Source organism: Penaeus monodon, chromosome 31, assembly GCF_015228065.2.
Source record: "Penaeus monodon isolate SGIC_2016 chromosome 31, NSTDA_Pmon_1, whole genome shotgun sequence".
NCBI classification, from domain to species: Eukaryota; Metazoa; Arthropoda; class Malacostraca; order Decapoda; family Penaeidae; genus Penaeus; species Penaeus monodon.
The window spans coordinates 20,549,492-20,549,877 of NC_051416.1; the positions used below are offsets into that span (position 1 = coordinate 20,549,492).

General features: G+C 58.0%; 1 protein-coding gene across 1 annotated transcript in view; it reads right to left on the reverse strand.

The window, feature by feature from the left end:
* LOC119592922 (dual 3',5'-cyclic-AMP and -GMP phosphodiesterase 11A-like) overlaps positions 1-386 on the reverse strand; it is a 113,884-nt gene that overhangs the window by 29,303 nt on the left and 84,195 nt on the right. Inside the window, exon 9 of the mRNA XM_037941814.1 lies at positions 14-199. Coding sequence (XP_037797742.1) covers positions 14-199 — 186 coding nt within the window. The remainder of the gene's footprint in view (positions 1-13; positions 200-386) is intronic.

The following is a 386-nucleotide window of genomic DNA, read 5'->3' on the forward strand; positions in this document are numbered from 1 at the left end:
CCTGGCCCCGCACCACCACCCTGTGCCTGACAGGGGTGGCTCGCGGGCCGCCCTGGTCCTCCTGCGCCGGCGACATAAGATAGCTTAACTCAGGAGGATCTGAGGGGCGTGCTCGCCTGACCTCGTGGCCCCGTGACCCCCGAAGGAGCTCACCCTTTGTGGCCCTAAAACGCGTCTCACACATGAATGACATAGCCTCCTGTGTGTATATGTGCGTGTGGATGTAGGTGTGTAAGTATGTAAGTATGTAGGTCAGGGGCACGCTCGTGGAAGTACTTGACGGGAGCGTGTTTCTCAGAATACATTTTCCTACTTGCCCTGCGCTAACCCGCCGGGAGGAATAGAAAGAAAGTTGGAGGCGAAGGCAGGTAACGAGGACTATGGGC